The sequence below is a fragment of the Gouania willdenowi genome, chromosome 15, assembly GCF_900634775.1.
Source record: "Gouania willdenowi chromosome 15, fGouWil2.1, whole genome shotgun sequence".
Taxonomy (NCBI): domain Eukaryota; kingdom Metazoa; phylum Chordata; class Actinopteri; order Blenniiformes; family Gobiesocidae; genus Gouania; species Gouania willdenowi.
Window position 1 is genome coordinate 14,134,143 of NC_041058.1, and position 16,509 is coordinate 14,150,651.

General features: G+C 37.5%; 2 protein-coding genes across 2 annotated transcripts in view; one reads left to right on the top strand and one right to left on the bottom strand.

Annotated features, from left to right (window-relative positions):
• The window catches only part of myofl (myoferlin like), a 28,042-nt gene extending 16,062 nt beyond the window's left edge, over positions 1-11,980 (bottom strand). Inside the window, exons 1-4 of the mRNA XM_028467786.1 lie at positions 11,827-11,980; positions 1,505-4,266; positions 1,048-1,103; positions 441-532 (exon numbers count right to left, since the gene is read on the bottom strand). Of these exons, the coding sequence (XP_028323587.1) occupies positions 441-532; positions 1,048-1,103; positions 1,505-1,592 (236 nt within the window). The 5' untranslated portion in view covers positions 1,593-4,266; positions 11,827-11,980. The remainder of the gene's footprint in view (positions 1-440; positions 533-1,047; positions 1,104-1,504; positions 4,267-11,826) is intronic.
• LOC114476357 (cone cGMP-specific 3',5'-cyclic phosphodiesterase subunit alpha'-like) lies at positions 8,196-13,666 on the top strand. The gene is made up of 22 exons (XM_028467787.1): positions 8,196-8,762; positions 9,112-9,264; positions 9,550-9,639; positions 9,736-9,876; positions 10,005-10,079; positions 10,145-10,209; positions 10,305-10,371; positions 10,470-10,517; positions 10,593-10,742; positions 10,823-10,966; positions 11,044-11,109; positions 11,195-11,341; positions 11,459-11,566; positions 11,662-11,771; positions 11,843-11,930; positions 12,397-12,497; positions 12,589-12,696; positions 12,786-12,849; positions 12,933-13,007; positions 13,107-13,190; positions 13,296-13,443; positions 13,523-13,666. The coding sequence occupies exons 1-22, from the start codon at positions 8,295-8,297 to the stop codon at positions 13,561-13,563; spliced, it is 2,541 nt and encodes an 846-aa protein (XP_028323588.1). The 5' UTR covers positions 8,196-8,294; the 3' UTR covers positions 13,564-13,666.
• Positions 13,667-16,509: the final 2,843 nt, after the last annotated feature.

Below are 16,509 nucleotides of genomic sequence, written 5' to 3' on the forward strand. Positions count from 1 at the left end.
TGGAAAAGATGCTGAAAAAGATAATTATTTTCACCAATTTTATATTTAAATGCTAATTAAAGTCACCCTGAAAAACAGGAACAAGTGGGTCAGAAAATGGATGGATAGATGCTAATTAAAGTCATGGAAGAATACATTCTAAGACAGAATGACTAATGTATTCATTCAGCCCTTAAAGCACGTAGAGATTAATGGTGGTGGGGATTTTTATTTGTGTATGAGTAAATATGGACATAGTCATCTTTTTTTAAAGAATTGAAATAGCTGCAAACGCCCACAAGTGATTGTTGACTCAGATTCTCTCCCATGAGAGCAAGGGACCACAAAACCTAAAGATCTCTTGTCTAATTTGTGACTGGCCCGGTTCATTAAAATAACAGTTTTAAAATCCATAAATCAGTCCCTAAAAGTCACAATTGCATCAATTTCCATGCACATACTTATCTTTCCCAATTGTCTCATAGTCTTTAACAACCACGTCAATGAATGAGGCTCCATCCAAAGAAGAACCTTTCAGGTCAAATTCAAGGACCTGTTAAGACAAGAAGTGAAACAGTTATCGTCTGACATTTTAAAGTAGGATTTGTGCATACATACAACATACTGTAACTCTTAGAAGTCTCTTAGAAGAAATCCAAGCTACCCGTTTGTATACAAGAAGCTGGCAGGCAGATGTCCTGCAATTTATTTAGCCTAAATCATATAACTGAGGACTGTAGTTCATCACGCTGCATGGCAGCGCGCTAGTTTTCTCTCTCTACAAAATCACGCACGGAATACATTCCAAGGTCATTGGAATAATCATTACCTTCTATATACAATTATATAATTTTCTCTTTTCCAGCAGTCAAACTCAGTACAGAAAATCACAGTTAACATGCACAAAAGACGTATATTTACATTTTGAATTTTCTGCTACAATCAGTGGTCAACATTTCATCTTGATTTTCACATCACTTTGACCCTTTTGTTTTGGCATTGTAAAGGAATTAATAAGATCAAAATATGTTGCATGTTTTAAAAGCAACCTCTCATTTGTCAACTTACTTCATTCCACTTTGGATTCACATCATTGTCAACAGCATTCGTTTTCTTCTTTTCACCTATAAAGAAATAAATACACTAAAATAACATTCAGCAAAGAGGGCGTGCATAGGTGAAACTACATAGTGTCAAAGTGTGATAAGTTTATTCAAACTACAGTTATTAAGTATGGATGTCCTGGCAAATCAGAGTAACTCCTTCAAATAATGGAAAGTTTTCACATATGAATATGTTTTGTATCAGCAAGAGACCTCTTGGGGTTGTTGCGGTTTTCAGACCATAAAAGGAATTCCCAGTTAGTTTACTTTTGAGTGTCAGTAAAGGTCTGAACTGTTTAGAACTAAAAATGAATTGCAAAGCCAAGTAATGGCCAAGAACATTGTAGGAAATTAAGATTGAAAGATTTGACGCTTATATTTACCAAAGTGCAATAAAATAATATTCTTGAAGTGAATCTCACCTCTGAAGATCACAGCAGTGATTGGATCTGGGTTTCCAATCTTCTTTTTGGGAATCCCATTTGCAGACTCAACAATGACCCGCAGCATATTTTAAAAAAAATAATAAAAAAATAAAATTAAAAAAATGTGATTAACAAAAGCTCATGTTGCTTTTGGAGAGAGGGATTGTGAGAGTCCTCTCTGAGAACTGAGACTGATGGTGAGGAGGAGGGAGTAGTTCTACCAGGAAACAGCCTTATTCATCATGAGTCACAACAACTGGGCTGCACTTAAATATACTATTAAAAAAATTACAAGTGTGTGACTTGATCATTTGGCACCCCACAGTGATTTTCATGTGCACCGTTATGGAGCTAGATTTGCATCTTTATAATTAAATTTTTTTAAAATGGCTTCTATTAAAAAACACCTTTTCAATTAAAGAAAAAAACGTTTGAATGTAAATCAGTATTCAACACCCAAAAAATATTTTTCTATTGACGTGAAGTTTTTTGCCTGAATTTTTTTTTTTTTTTATAAATGTTAAATGCGAAGCAATATTTTTTTAGATTGAATATTAAAGATACAAATGTCCAACTTAAAATATGCCCAAATATATAAAAGACAACTTTGATCGAAATCGAATTTCGAAAATTATTTTCTATCAAATAATAACTCACTTTAAAAAAAGATGATTGATTAAAAAGGTTTTTTTTTTAATTATTATTATTTATTTAAAACGTATTTTTAAGCAACTTTATCTTTGATTGTGTATGGAGGTAGATTTGTGTCTTTATTATTCAGTCGTGCTCCCTGCAGCGCCACATGGTGGTGTAATAATCAAGGTAAATATTGTTTCATTTAAAAAAAATAATATTTTTCATAGTTTCATTATGTCGCTATTAAACAAGTAAAATGTGTGATACATTAATGTGCATTATTGCATAAGGCAAGTCAAGGCAAAAGTATTTGTAGCACATTTCATACAAAAAGCAACTCACTGTGATTTACATGATTAAAAATGTATATAGTTTATAGACAGATATTAATAAACTGATAAAGATGAGTAAAGCTTGCACTAAAACCATGATAATACAGTCTTAAACCAATAAAACATAAAAACTTTTACATACTGTTTGGGTTAAAATTGACCCGTTTTGACATTTTACAGGAATAAATATACCCTAAATGTCATTCTTTAAGCTTGATATTTAATGACTTTTCCTGAAGTGACCCAGAATACATAAAAATAAAAATATTTTATTGATATATATATATATATATATATTTTTTTTTTTTTTTTTTTTTTTTTAGGCGCTATACATTTTTGCATACTGAGGCTGTTACAGGTCAAATTTGACCCGTATTTATTCAGATGTATTTTAGATCTACCAGTGTAGGTCAAATAAAGGAAAATTGTAGTTGTATTGAATCTTTAAACTGTGAGAATGTACATCTCATGTTCATGTGAGTTTTATATGAGAAAGAGGTGAAAGAGTTCAAAGGGACCTCGTCACTGTCACGAGAACTGAAATCTGCCCAGGTTCCCACAGGGACAGACACCTGCTGCTCTTTGGAGGGGCAGGAGTATCCAAAATATTGAAAAAGTAAAAAAAAAAAAAAAACACGAGTGAACTCATATGGAGCACAAAGGGAACAGAGGTCATCCAGAAGGTCAGATTGTGCACCTGCACCATAAAAAAATATAATGCACAAAAAAAAATAACAAATTGAATCTAGATAAAGGTGCCATTTCAATGTGAGTCATCATGGCATGAAGACTGAATCCCCAACAGGCCCTGGATCTACTCCTACAAGATGAGCTTGATACTGATTTAAAGGAGGACGTGTCAGAGATGGAAGACCAGGTGGAGGAAAACTCTCCATCTAATGAAGATGACTCTGATGGAGAAGATGGAGAAGAGCAGATAGCAGCACAGACATTTATGTAAAAAAACAGTGCTATCTGTTGTTGGTCGTCACCTCCACATTATGTCGCAGGCAGGATGGCGGTAGAAAATGTAATTCAAATGACTCCAGGACCTACAAGACTGGCCATCTCATGTGCAGCTGACATTTTGTCAACGTTCCAACTCTTCCTTCCTCCAGAAAAATCATTGAAATGACAAACATGGAGGGAGTTCATTGTTATGGCCCAGAATGAAAGACCATGGATGTGACTGCAAAACAGGCACAACCTCCAGCTGAAGATGCCCTTGCCTGTTAAGTGAGTTCATAAAATCAGTAACTTGGTGTTGTTACTTATTAAAAAGTCTGCTGTAAGTTCATCTGGCCACTAGATGGCATCCGTAATGCTTTGAATAAAGCTTTTGTAAAATGATTCCTGCAGTTTTGATCTCTTCCTTTAACTAGGGCGTCACTGGGTCAGATCTTTGCAGTGCTTTCTAGTTATGTGCATTGTGGCAATTAGTTTGACTATTACTAACTCTAGTTCCCTTGCATATTCTTTCTCTTAAATTTTTTTTTTATTATTTTTATTTAATTTTTTTTGTCAACAGGCCTCACCTCTTGATGACATTGTGACAAAGCTCCAAAACGACCTCAAGGATGTAAGATATTGTACATAATAAAAGTTGCAAATTGCTGTTTTTTCTAACCTAAATCACTCAGATTTTCCTATCCATTAAGTGCAACACTTTGCCCTTCTGTGATGTGTCTCTCGTTCTTGCATTTTAAGGTTTTGGAAAAGAATGAGAAGTGGCAGAAATACGACCTGGAATGAGAGGCGTATCTGGACAGATTGTCTAGGCTGGAGATGATGCTGGAAGAACAAGAGCAACACAACGAGGAGCATTCAGATGGTGAGCATGCATCTGACTGTCACAACAAGCTTTTTAAGATGGCAGGATTTCCCAATAGTAGCCCACTATATCACCCGCTCTAAACAGAGCACTGCAATGGTTATATAATATTTGTTGTACTTTACATTATCATTATGAATAGCTGTTTATGGGAGTTTCTAAATATTAGTGTGAGCATACTAATGCATGTGTGTCTCGTTTTGTGCTTCTTTCACAGAGAACAAGAGCCTCATGCAAGAACTTCATTTCCCAATTTCCCCTTCATTTTTGTGGTTGGTCTGTTGCTGCTGCCCGCCTCAGCTGTAGCTGAGCTAAGCTGGTGAAAGTTAAAAGGTATCTGGCTTCGACAAGTAAAATGTAGCTGAAGTAGGCTTGTCTCCCCATTTATCATAATCCTGTGAAATATGGGTGGGAGGGAATAAAAGGGGTTGGGGTTGACTGGCTTTACAGTAGGCTAGTGCCATAGGCATGGGTGTGTGGACATTTTTTATTTTTATTTTTTTTAAATCACATTCACAATGTTGTTGTGATAAATTGACACATTTGCTTTCGATGCTTTAGCCAACAATTCATTTTTTTTCCACTGTTGCAGAATATGCCCAAACTACAAGGATTCAACCTTTTTAACCTCAAAAAACAAGATTTTAGTAATAAATCAACGCTATGTGCTACACTTAGTGTGCTTCTTCACATTGGCTGAAAGGCATTGCCCCATTTACTGTACATATATTATTATGTTACATGTTTTTTATACACATATATGTTACAAGTCATACATGTACATGCAGAAGCTAGAACATAATTTAATTCCTAGTTCCCTAACATTTCTTTAATTGTGTGATTTCATTTTAAACTTTTGGTCACATTGTTCAAACCAAATGAAGTCTTAATAACAGCTTGTGTAACTTAATCTCTTCCTGCACTATTTGAAGACAGGGATTAGTATTGCTGGTCAGCATTATACTCAGCAATGTGTTGTAGGCTTAGAAAGGGAACGTGACCCCGAGGGTTGACCTGGGCTAACAGCTTTATGCTATTATAGTTTAGAAGTCACTTGCACCATTGAAGGATGTTTCATACACTAACGTCAACTTGGAAAGCAGCATCAGAGCTTAGCATTAGCATGTCTGAGAAGTGAGGAGGGGGATACCATGTGGCCAGGTTGACGATGACGACCAGACACAAAAAGCATGTGTGGGTGTGTTATATGAGTAAATTATATGTATATGTACAGCTTTAGTTCCACTGTTAATCGAAAGGCCACCAAAGGTTCACCACACGTTTCCAAGAATAAATGACGTTCTCCTCAACTGTGTGTAATCTGTTAATTCTACAAACAGTTTGTGACTGATAGCATTACTGGATAGAGGATTACACCGTTTACCTGCACACAGAGAAGTCGTTTTAGCAACTCGTGCTGGGTTATTTTTGTCCAAATAGAATAATAAAAAGAAAGCTTACTTTAAGAAATGCAGTGTTATGGTAAAAGAGTCAGAATCAATCAAGTAAGACAGTTACTGTTAATTAAATAAGGATTAAATACAAGTGCACACATTACAGTACAAAAATAAAACAAGATTAAATAATAATAATATATAGAAATATACAAAATGTACAAATAAAATACAGATATATACAAGGTTAGAGTGATGAAGCCCCCCTCCTCACCACCCAAAAGTGGAAGATTATAATTGGCACCTTCTGAAGCTTTGCAGATGACAACACACTTAAATTAATATATCATTCCTTTCTCAGTATTGCCACAAGCTGATTCTAGAACTTTGCAATTCAAACTATAGTACAGTTTATTTACATCAGTATTACAGTTGCCATTTTCTCTATAGTCACTATGGCAACAAATGAGGAAGATGTTGTCCTGGTAACCACTGGATAGCGACCATTCACAGCTTTACATACAGTTTGACACAGAATTTCTTTGTGGCCAATCTGCAGTGTCATTTTTAAAAATAATAATAACAATGCATTGGATTTCATATAGCGCTTTATCAGACACTCAAAGCGTTTTACAGAATTAGGGCATTATTCTTTCACGCCACACTAAGTGGTAAAGTACGTTATGGCCTCCAGACAAGGCCAACACTGACTACTGGTACTTTCTATCCTCGACCAATCCGACAGACTAAAACACTGGTGCCTCTATTGTAGCTAATCTGAAAGCAGAATGCAAACCTTGTTATTTGTTATAGCTACATCCATTACCTAGTCTCTTCAATGGCACAGGAATAGCATGTCCTGTGATACAAGCCTACAGTTTTGGATCGGTAGATTCCAATGGTTTTGAGAAGCAAGCTTGTCATCAGGAGGTTAAACACAGTTAGTGTCTTTATGCTAGCTGTATGCAGGCAAACAACATGGTGTCCTTCTTCGTGTAGCTAAGAGCCCTTTTAAAGTCATAGTTACACAAAAAAGCACATGCATAAATCTATCTACAAACAGCAGTGCATTTTTAGAAATTATGTCTCGTCTTTTTTTCGTATAAAATAATTTTGATACTGTTCTTGAACCCTTTAGAAAAATAATAAGTTGATTTTAGGGCCTGCACTGGGGTCACTTGACTTTAAAGGCTTTAAAATGAATATTGCCGCAGAATGTTTGACGTGATTAGACAGCGGAAAAACGTTGGTTTTGTGTCTTGTCAGATTATGTTAAGAAAAGGCCTGTGGGCTGTCAATAATAATACTGTGAGCCATAATTATTCCTTAATTCTGCCAGTTGTTGAATATATAAAAAAAGGCTAAACTTGCCTATTAAAATATATATTACATACACATTACTACTGCTAAATAAATATACTAACAGAACTGCTTCAGACATCATACTACGTGTAATAAAGAGTATACTCATACTACCTTTGATTTTTTTTGTCCTGATATGAGAGACTTATGTGTAAAACAAAGAGCAATAAGAGAGCATAAACCTCCACCAAGCTCTAAATATCCTCTTTGCCAAATATTGGCAGTTATCTGGATCAGTGATTCTGATCTTGGTACTATGATCATTCACTCTTTAAAACGCAATAAAATGTCTGGTTCCGACCCAGATAAACTTGATAAAGAAATTAAGGTACCAACCCAACAGAACCCAGTCAAATTTCATAAAAATCTTATTAACCAAGATATTAATTGTTTAATTAATTTTGCCGATGATGAGAGATAGGGGAACTTTTTGTATTTTTCAAAATGATCCAGAATCAGAATATTGATCCCTTCCAAAATGTAATGGAATTTTCCATGGCTTTGGTTAGAATTTTTTCAAAATCTGTTAAGTACTTTTGACGTAAACCTGCTAACAATTAAATGATAAAAGTTGTTTGAGAAATTACCCCTTTGTAATAATTCCAAACCCAGTTTGATCAAAAACTAAATCCCTTCATCAAATAAGCAATTTATTATGCATAATTTTTGATTGCATTTGCACTTCCTCAAAGCTTCTCAGACTTCCTAAGACACTTAAATAGAGCCTTTATCAGGTGAGTCCTTTGATCCTTGTTTATGGTTATGCTATTATCCTCGTCTAAAGAAACAGGAGATCTACACTCCAATGAGAAGTGATTTGAGTCTAATATTTTCAAATTGTGTTAGTGGAAAAATGTGATCAATCACAATTTTTAAAAAAATGGGACTTGATGTTTCCTGCTCGCTGACAGAACAGGTCGAAGAAGAAGCCATAACTGAAATATCATTATGGGATTTGCAGGTTAAGAAAGCTCATGGGCTTGACTTCCTGCGTCACTAGTCATTAGTGGGCCTTTGGATCCCCTTACTCTGTAAGCCACCTTCTGTCACCTGGGAGGAGGTTTGAGGTGCTTTTTGCTCACTGGGCAGTTTGGAATATGCCTCATTATAATCTGCATTGCTGAATCTTCTAGACCTCATTGTTTCCTGCTCAACTATTTCCTCCATTGGCCTGTAACCACCTGAGGGAAGCATCTTTCTGCAGCAGGAATCCTACTAAAGCAAGAAAAAAAATGGGAGACAAAGACACGGTGGAGAAGTTCCTTGACAACAACCCCCAGTTTGCAAAGGAGTACTATGAAAAAAAGGTAAAGGCGGATGTGATCACAGCTGCTTTCAACAACCAAGTTCAGATCAAAGATCCAGCATCCTACAAAGATGTCACCGCCCTCCAGGAAGCAGAGTTCATCTTCGAGCTCGTAAAAGAAATGCAGGGCACCGGTCCAATGGAAAAAGCCTTGCACAAAATTCTGCAGAGAATGAGCCTGATGATCCAGGCTGATCGTTGCAGCTACTTTGCCTGCCGGTCTCGTAACGGGACCCCCGAGCTGTCCACCGTCCTCTTTGATGTGACTCACAACTCTCCGTTTGAAAGAAATATAGTTAACCCCAATGTAGAAATAGTTTTCCCCACTGACATGGGAATTGTTGGATTCACCATGCATTCCAAGAAGCCTCAGGTTGTTCCTGATGTGAAGAAGGTGAGAAAAGCAAGAGTTTGACACTAAACTGGAAAAGGGGAGACAGAAAAAACTGTTGACACCATTTAAAGTCAGGTTTATTTACAGGTGTAAAATCCTATTATTTTGTCTTGTTTAATAAATTGGTTTACCCTTTAGCCTGGGATGTCTAAACTGAGTGAAAATCTTATCATCAATTACAACGTCATACCTTTGCTGTTAAAATGACTGTTTGAACTGTAGCTAATAATGATTAGCTTAAACAATGTTTTTTTATTGCTTTCAGCCTGAACACATAGAATAGAAGATGTCATATACATGTTTTACTATAGATTTAAACTGAAATATATCTTTGAAATCTTGCTTTTAGAATTCTCATTTCAGTGACTTTGTGGACAAGCAGACCAAGTACACCACCAAAAACATGTTAACTGCTCCAGTCATGAATGAAAAGGAACCCATTGGAGTCCTCATAGCGCTCAACAAACAAGGCGCGGAGGATTTCTCCAAGAGTGACCAGGAGGTGAGTGAAGGTTCATTCAGAAGTCGCCTTCTGGCCTTGGCTTAGTTACTACTCAGAAGATTATCCCTTGTGTGGTAAAAGTGTCAAACCCCTTCCTGTCTCTGACCCATAAGTTTAGAGATTTGAGTTGGTGATCTGGGTCACGAATATGACAACTCCGCTCTTGTAAAGGTGGAACTACGTCGACATATCCATGACCTCTCATTGAACACATACTGAAAGGAAAAGAGATTTTTTTCTCTATCCCTGAAACATGCATGTTTTTTTCTCTCTTCTTTATTTCAGCTCTTCACAAAGTATGTTAACTTTGCTAGCATGCTACTGATGCAAGCACACACGGCATACATGTGGGACGTAGAGTCCAGGAGAAGCCAGGTAAAGGTGTATTCAGTAAACCTGCAAAATAAAGGCTTTTGCAATACTTTACCCTAACGGAACAGTTCAGGGCTCAATTGTTACTTCTCGCTACAGGTGTTATTGTGGTCAGCCAGTAAAGTTTTTGAAGAGTTGACTGACATTGAGAGGCAGTTTCACAAAGCCTTGTACACAGTGAGGGTTTATCTCAAATGTGAGAGATACTCTGTTGGCCTTCTGGACATGACCAAAGAGAGGGTACGTGTCTTTCAGTTTTCGACAAGTCTGCAATCACTATCAAACACAGTCGAAACTGCGGTATCACCATTCTTGCTGTTCAACACAAGAACACATTGTAAAATACGTTTTGGCCTTTTCTCCATCAGGAATTTTTTGACGAATGGCCAATAAAATTAGGCGATCAGGAGCCTTACAAAGGCCCTAAAACACCTGATGGCAGGGTAAGTTTCTGATGACTGCTTTGACAATTTTTAAGAATATTAAAACAATACTCGGCATTATTCAGGAAATCAACTTTTACAAGATCATCGATTACTTGTTGGAGGACAAAGAGGAGATTAAGGTTATTCCGTAAGTGTCAGAATTCATTGGCACACTTATTATCTGTTATTGGTGGTGTTTGATGTTTTTCTAATCAGTCTTCCTGACTCTCCTCTGGCTCACAGAGGCCCTCCAGCCGACCACTGGGCTCTGGTCAGCGGACTTCCAACATATGTGGCAGAGAACGGGATGGTATGTTATTTCATCCAAACATCGTTGATTTCTTATCGAGGTCATTCATCTCAGAACTCAGTATTGTAATTTTTCCTGTTTTTTTTTTTTTTTTAAAGATCTGTAACATGATGAATGCAATGGCGGATGAGTACTTTACCTTTCAGGTGCGATTTTAATCTCACTACTCTTCACAGGCCTGATAATCCTTCCTGTTTAAAACAAGTTGCTATCTTTTACAGAAAGAAGCAGTGGATGAGACTGGATGGATGATCAAGAATGTTCTCTCACTTCCTATTGTCAACAAAAAGGAAGAAATTGTTGGCGTTGCTACGTTTTTTAACAAGAAAGACGGCAAACCGTTTGACGAAAATGATGAACAAATTACAGAAGTAGGATTTCTCTGCCTCTGTGTTTTTCTTGCACTCTAGGCTAATAACACTACTAATGGAGGACTTTCCTGTGCCACCAGGCTTTGACACAGTTCCTTGGCTGGTCCACTATTAACAGTGACACATATGATAACCTAAACAGGTCAGAGTGGAGGAAAGATGTGGCTCAGGAAATGCTCATGTACCAAACAAAGGCCACACTGAGCGATGTGCAGACTATCCTGGTGAGCTTCATTCATCTATTACAGCAGACAGATCACAGTAGACGATGACACTTCTTTGAACTGTTATGTCTTTACAGAATACCGAAGAGAAGTTAAACTCAACACCAGAGGACTGTGATCAGAAGGAAATGTACAAACTGCTGGTGGGTGTTGTGTTTGTCCATCATGTGGACTTATTTTGATGGTAATGATGATTTTTGCGCTAACTCTTGCAATTTCATGATGCAGAAAACAAACTGTCCCGATGCCAAGACGGTGGAGCTCCTCGAGTTCAGATTCAGTGACTTTCCTTTGTCTGAGGTGGAACTCATCAAGTGTGGCATTCGCTGCTTCTTTGAGTTGGGGGTGGTAGAAAAGTTCAAAGTCCCGGCAGAGGTACACAACCTTAACTATGGTCATCACATGATATGAGTGGTACTCACTTTGCTCCAAATCCCCCTGTTGGTTGTGTTACTTAAACAGTTGTTTGTTTTGATAACTGTTATTGTGCAGACCTTGACAAGATGGATGTACACTGTTCAAAAGGGTTACCGTGACATCACATACCACAACTGGAGGCACGGCTTCAACGTGGGACAAACCATGTTCACTCTACTGCTGGTGGGTCCAAATAATTACAATAACTAAGAAATTTGATATCACTTTTATTTCACTCTGGCTCATGAAATGAGGCATTCCTCTCTGATTACCAACAGACGGGCAAACTGAAGAAATATTACTCTGATCTTGAGGCCTTTGCGATGGTTGCTGCAGGATTTTGTCATGATATTGACCACAGGGGAACCAACAATCTCTATCAGACAAAGTAAGACTCTTGTGGATGTTTGGAGAAACTGCGCTAACTCAAGTGTTTGGCTTACCTGTGGCCTCTTTTAGGAGTGCGTCACCTCTGGCAAGACTGCACGCCACTTCAGTGATGGAGCGACACCATCTTGAATACAGCAAGACGCTGATGGAAGATGAGGTGGGTGCTAAGTCGGACTTTGAGGCCTTTGGATGCAATTGCCAGTTAATCTGTCAAAAATGTACAGGAAAAACAAATATGAAGGCATTCATGGAGAGAGGAATGTCCAAAACAAACCGCCACAGTATGTATTCAGCTTGTCGGAGTTTTCCAATATCTGTAGTTTTGCCAGTTTAAATCCAACTCAACTAGGATTGCAGTGGCGTCCTTGGGTAAGACTTTTAAGTCAAATTCTCCAATGTAAATGTAAACTTGACATCCCTGGGCAGCTGCGGCCACAGATGTAGTATCATCAATATGACTGTAATGTGAATTAATGATGGTTTCTGTCTGTGCTTTGGGTTACTGATCACAAAATAAAAGCACATACAACTCCAAGGCATTATTATTATTATTATCACCATCTTAATTATTATTGATATTATTGTTACTGGTGTGCTTCTTTTCTTTTCTCTCTTCTCCATAGGACCTTAACATCTTCAAAAACATGCAGAAGCGTCAGTTTGAAACGGTGCAGCACATGTTTGAAGTCTGCATCATCGCCACTGACCTGGCACTTTACTTCAAGTAAACAACTGAAGCCTAGTTCCCATTAACCTTTATATGCTTTTGAATCTTTTTTCCTTTAAAAGTCCTCACAAATCCTCTCATATTTCAGGAAAAGAACAATGTTTCAAAAGATTGTTGATGTTATGGAAGGGATCCCAGAGGAGAAGGACAAAGTCAACTATGTCTCCAACAATGCAACCAGAAAGGAAATCATCATGTGAAAAGACTTTTTCTAAGATCCCATTGAATTCCTCTGACTCGTGCCTTCAGACAAAACATCAGTCATTGGTGTTATGTGTCTTGCAGGGCGATGATGATGACAGCCTGTGACCTGTCAGCCATTACAAAGCCGTGGGAAGTTCAGAGCAAGGTGTGTTTGCTTCGTCACGACTGTAGGATGATCCAAAATGTGAATCCTGGGTGGATTTTTGGTTCACTTTGGCCATGTTTCAGGTGGCTCTGATGGTGGCGGCAGAGTTTTGGGAGCAAGGAGACCTCGAGAGGACAGTTCTTGAGCAGCAGCCAATTGTGAGAGCTTTGAGGGAAAGCAATTCTCTCTCCACTCTCTACTTTTCTATGCAGTCATTATAAGATCTTCTTTGCTTTTTTTTTTACTTCTTCTTTCAGCCAATGATGGACAGAAATCATGCTGATGAGCTTCCAAAGATGCAATGTGGTTTCATTGACTTTGTTTGCTCCTTTGTGTACAAGGTAAGTCAAAAAGTGCAACCAAGTGTGTTTACGCTTTGTCATTTTGAAGACGTTTGATTATCTTTTCATTTACTTCAACTTGCATTTTTCTTCTTGTGCGTGCAGGAGTTTGCACGTCTTCACACGGAGATCGCCCCCATGTTTAGCGGGTTGAATAACAATCGGGGAGAATGGAAGGCTCTGGCAGATGTCCACGAAGCAAAGAAGAAGGCAATCGAAGATGAGAAGAAGAAGCTGGAGGGTGGAAATGATGGTCAGTACCTGGTTAAAATCATCTATCCATGTGCAGCATCTGTAATAACCTCCCACTCTTTCTTGTTTATGTCCAACAGGTCAAGAGGGCGGGAAGTCAAAGACGTGTGTCATCTGCTAGAACCAATGGAGCATGGACCCAGCCATGATGGGATGTGGATTTGTTCTGTGTGCAAACATGCATCAGTTCACAATGAGAGATCCCTTTGTATGAAAGTAAAAGCAATGGGTTATTTTTCTATCATACTTAGATGTTTTATGAGGACATTTAACAATGTTGTCAAGGTATGCATCAACAGCACTCTTGTGTCCTTGGTGAAACAACCTGATTCTTTATTTCTTGAAAAAATATCAAAAAGTGTATTCTGACATGAATGTTTCTGAAAAATCGAAAATCACTTTCTTTTGTGAATGCATACTTAGTGGCATGAACAAAGTTTTGTCTCATGCAGTTCTTTGACAATCATTTTCAAGCATAGTCTTTTGCCAACGGGTGAGCGATGTAAGAAGATTTGACTGAATTGGATTTGGTTATAAGCCAGCTTGAGCTGTGAGGCTTTCCTTTTTAAGTCCCTCCCTTACATAAAGCAAACAACAAAAAAAACTGCTGGCCCTCGCATCAGTCAGCATGTTGAGAATACATGGATTTACATTTCAGGGTCATGTGAAAACACAGTGGAGCACGCAGAGTCAGAGGTCGGATAATCACCACTTACAAGTGACGACTGAATTTCAGTCATTGTCTACTTCTGTAAAGGAAGTGTGAAACTATGTAACAAATGTAACTACTGTACTGGAGAGATGTGATTTTGTCATGTAACCATAGCTTCAAATACACTAAATAATGCAAATAAAGTTTGTTTTTGAATCATGTCTGTGTTGTGTTTTTCAGCCTCTCACCAGATGACTCCAGCTCCCTAAAACAACACAAATCTGACCACATAGGTTGGAAATATAAAGGAAAAGCTTTGGAATTCCAGCAACAAATGTCTACTAAATAATACATGTTTTTATCCATCATAATATATATATATTGGACTCACATGGTTTTTTTTAGAATGAGTTGTGCTAAGATGAGCGAGGATGGTTTAGGAGGAAACACTGAGGTTAACCTACACACCACCTTTTAATTAACTAACAAGCTTATGGGATGGCCCATGCAGTGTTGAGTTACACTGGTTTTTATTTTTAGTTTTCACATGTCCACATAATTAAATATATTACAGTATCACCTTCATCAAGGGGGTAAGATTTTGGTAGAAGGAAGATTCTAATACATTTTCAATGCACTGATTCTGGGTCAGTTTAAAAAAAAAAATAGTTATCTCATCATTACTACATTGAGTTACAGATCTGGATTGCACATTTCATTGCAATTGTCACAGGATGGGGTGCAGGAGGACCTTAATGCAGAAGGAGAGAATCCATTCAGTGTTTATTGTTTGACAAACCCCCAAAATACACATTTGAACTAAAAAACTAGAGCGAATAAAGACTTGGATGGAGGATGTCGCTACAGCACAGGGGCAGGGACACAATGACAACAAAGCAGCAACCATTCTGTGTTCAAACACTCAGCTAAATAGTGAGGGAGGCCAATCAGGCAATGCAGCACGCCTGAGTGTCAAACAGAAGGGACTGGGAGCTAATCAATCACTAATCAATAGCACGAGACTGGGAGGTGGCGACACAAACAGTGTACCTCGAAGCATGACTAAACAAAGACTAAAACCTAAACTATAGATCTAAATAAAAAGATCTGAAAAAGGGCTAAAAACATATGACCCTGACACCATTCTTTAAAAAAAAATGGGGTGCCCAATGCCCATACATTGTGTCCAACTGTATCACACTATTAATAATTTTTTTATTTTTTTTAAATTTTATTTATTTATTCAGTTTATTTCTGACATGGTTGCATTCACAGAAGTTTTGTTATTCCTTTTTTTTTTTTTTGTACATGCCGAAAAAGGAGACGAGAGAAGCAGTTTGCTTATCCAAGTCCCGTCCCCTGTTTTGTACACAGAAAATTTACATCAAAGCTTGTCTCTCTGGTCAAACACTCTTAGGTTGTTCTGAACACAATTCATTTTTGTTTTTTTGTTTTTTTGGGGATAGAACTTTAAAGCCTTTACAGTAGGGGTCACCCACACGGTTCCCGCAGGCACTGGGTAGCCCGCATGGACCATGAAAGGGGCCCTCAGGAGCTCTAGTTACCAATAAGCTCCGTCTGATTTACTTTCCAGAATTCAAACTCACAAAGATAAATACATATGAGAGATAAAACTTAGTAAAGTGCTGATAAAGTTTTAGTATTAAGTTAACCATCTTTATATTTATTTTCACTAAAACATTGTGAAAAATGTTTTTGTGTGTTGCAGGTATAGTGTTAAGTCAGTGCTGTACATTATATATATGGTAATATGATATATACTGTATAAGAATGATTTTTAAAAACGCAAGGTGTGGTTTTTTTTAATAACATTTTATGAAAATGAAACAATTGCATAAATTAGGAAAAATGAAGTGTTTCATGTTGGAATCCAAACATTCCTTATTATCTAACCCTCTTATTAAAATGAAACTGTGAAAATGTAGTAATTAAGAAGTGTTTTTTTTTAACTGGTAGCCCTTCGGCCTATATAGTACCTATGAAGTAGCTCACAGTTTCAGAAAGGTTGGTGCCCCCTCCTTTAAAGTGTGAATGATCATGGTATACCATCATCAGGATCACTGATCCAGATAACTGCAAATAGAGAATATTTGGTGCTTGGCGGAGGTTTGCGTTCTCTGATTCGAATCCTGGCAAATAATCAAATCAGAAATCATTGAAAAAGCATAAGGCCAACAGATCAAATAGTTTTACTCCTGTATGTAATTCTTGATGGTTAATGTTACAGTGCAAACAAACACATTTTCCTCAGTATTCTAGTGTTTACATGTCTCTACAGAAAGCTGTGATCCTGATCACATGATCGGCTCACACAGGTGACGATGGGGTGACAGGTAAACATCATAGATCATACTAGAACCAGAGAGCTTCCAAAAGCCCGACAGTAACTTCATC